At 44.1% G+C, this 2,367-nt stretch overlaps 1 protein-coding gene across 1 annotated transcript in view; it reads left to right on the top strand.

The window, feature by feature from the left end:
* Positions 1-201: 201 nt before the first annotated feature.
* Positions 202-2,367, top strand: part of LOC143024367 (uncharacterized) — a 2,218-nt gene continuing 52 nt past the window's right edge. Inside the window, exons 1-2 of the mRNA XM_076183162.1 lie at positions 202-1,017; positions 1,547-2,367. The exon at positions 1,547-2,367 is cut by the window's right edge and continues 52 nt beyond it. Coding sequence (XP_076039277.1) covers positions 550-1,017; positions 1,547-1,549 — 471 coding nt within the window. The 5' untranslated portion in view covers positions 202-549 and the 3' untranslated portion in view covers positions 1,550-2,367. The remainder of the gene's footprint in view (positions 1,018-1,546) is intronic.

Genomic DNA, 2,367 nt, shown 5'->3' with positions numbered 1-2,367 from the left:
CTCTCTCTCTCTCTCTCTCCCTCTCTCTCTCTCTCTCTCTCTCTCTCTCTCTCTCTCTCTCTCTCTCTCTCTCTCTCTCTCTCTCTCTCTCTCTCTCTCCCCTTCCATTTTTCCTCCCCTCCTCCCAACCATCACTCCTCTCCTACCTCCACGTCACATAATCCCTCCCTCCCTCCTTCCATCCCCCAACACCCTTCTCCACATCGACACGTCTCCCTTCTCGTGGGTCTACCGCCTCCTTCTCCCCCGTTAGTATATCGTTACTTGTGAAACTCACCGTGTCCGCCTTCTTCTTCTTCTTCGACTGAAGACAGGGACGTCTAGTCTCTCTTGCCCAGGCACTACCGAGCGACAAGCAAATATCAAGGGCGCGTCTTATTATATCTGGAGCAAGGTCCTGGCCCCACCCGGCAGTACGGTCTTCGACGCTGCAGGAGCTGATCTACCCTCTGGGAGTTCCTCACGTCCCATTTCCAGACTTCGGGAGAGAACTCTTCTCGGCGCGCGGTTCCAGACCATCTCGGACTCCTCCGGACGAAGGAAACTAAAATGACGTCGTCGCAGTTCAATCGGGGGTGTGTCTTGTGGTTGGTGGCCGTTGGGGTTTGGTGCCTCGCTCCTCTACATAGTGTCAATGCCACTTCCCTCAGTGATATAATCTCCGCCGACGACCTCTTGGAGGACCAGGCGACGCCTGAGGCCAAGGATGGAAATTGTACCAAGCCGTGCCAGTTCTACGACACCAAGATTAAGAGGTGTAACTACCAATTCAGGTGTCTTTGGTGCCGCCACTTTCTTAAACAGTACCCGATCGACGTCGACTTATACACTCGCATACTCTGTTACAAAAGAGAGAGTTTGATCGATGTAAGAATAAGTTTATCTACGCCGTGCAAGGACTGTTACTACGAGCAAATACAACAATGCCTAAAGGATTCCCGGTGCCAAAAATGTTCCGAGTTTTTCCAAGCTAATTACGGCGATAAGGGATACCGGCTTGCGAAATCATATTGTCCGGTAAGTTTCACGGATTCGTAAATGTTCATAGGATTAAAACTGATCATCAGATACAGAACTGTCGTAGATAACAGTGAGGCGTCATATGTGATCTGGATCCAGTGCATGTCGTGTATGCAACCAGAACATGCAAGTGATACAAGTGGCCCTAATTTCATTTACTGTGGCCGTGTTACAAAATTCGCCGACATAACCCAAATTGCAACATCCCAGTTCTGTATTTATGACCAGCTATTTCTCCAACATTTTAAGCTGCATCAATTAGGGTGAAGTCTATGGGTACTTGGGAACAATAATATTGTTCAAATTTATAATTTGGATGTGCGTGTACAATTTCGTTACGGATGAAGAATAGCATATTCAGCCATTGGTCTAACGATTTTTATATACATCTCCGTTCTTGAAGATTGGAGGTATAAATTCTTTCATAATTTCAGCTTCATTATCATTTTCTCTTACATAGGATATTAAAGAATAAGTTGATTCATTTAAGAGAATATTTCTTATGTGGCAATTTTTTTTCTTCCAGTGAGCCAGGCGACTACCTTGCTGTCATGACGTCATGTCGCTTCGATTGGCAAGATGTCAGGAGACAAATCTCTTCCATCGTTTACCCTTCGCAATTTACCAATCGTCTCTCAGTGATAAATAAATAGTCCATAAAAACTAAGCATTAAGACGGATTAGACCTAAAGTCTTCTTCAGAGGGGATTAATATGAAAGTTAAAAGTAAAGACAACCCATATGTAATTGTATAGTTTTTTCAATAAAAAGAAAAATATTTTAGTTTATCTAATCCATCTAACTTAACAATGAAGATTCGATAGATGATTGTACAAGTACACACACACACACACACACACACACACACACACACACACACACACACACACACACACACACACACACACACACACACACACACACACACACACACACACACACACACACACACACACACACACACACACACACACACACACACACACACACACACACACACAACTGTTGCCTCATCCAAGATGTCTGGAACAAATTGGATGAGGCAAGTGTGTGTGCAAAAACTATACAGGAATTTAAGAACAAACTAGATGTTGAAAGATACAAAGACGGGGCACTACGAGCAATAGCTCCATTCCAGTATAATAAACTAGGTAAACGCACCCTCTGTTAAGTCCCTTGTGTGGGCAATACGAGGAAAATAGTCTGACGTTTCTATATCAAATACATTCCATGAATTGTTTTAGTTATTTTCCTCGTTTTCAAGAATTCTGTGTGTGTGTGTGTGTGTGTGTGTGTGTGTGTGTGTGTGTGTGTGTGTGTGTGTGTGTGTGTGTGTGTGTGTGTGTG

Source organism: Oratosquilla oratoria, chromosome 4 (genome assembly GCF_046742065.1).
Source record: "Oratosquilla oratoria isolate Oo_2021 chromosome 4, ASM4674206v1, whole genome shotgun sequence".
NCBI classification, from domain to species: domain Eukaryota; kingdom Metazoa; phylum Arthropoda; class Malacostraca; order Stomatopoda; family Squillidae; genus Oratosquilla; species Oratosquilla oratoria.
The sequence above is the reverse complement of the archived record's forward strand: the minus strand, read 5'-3'. Positions and strand labels throughout refer to the sequence as shown.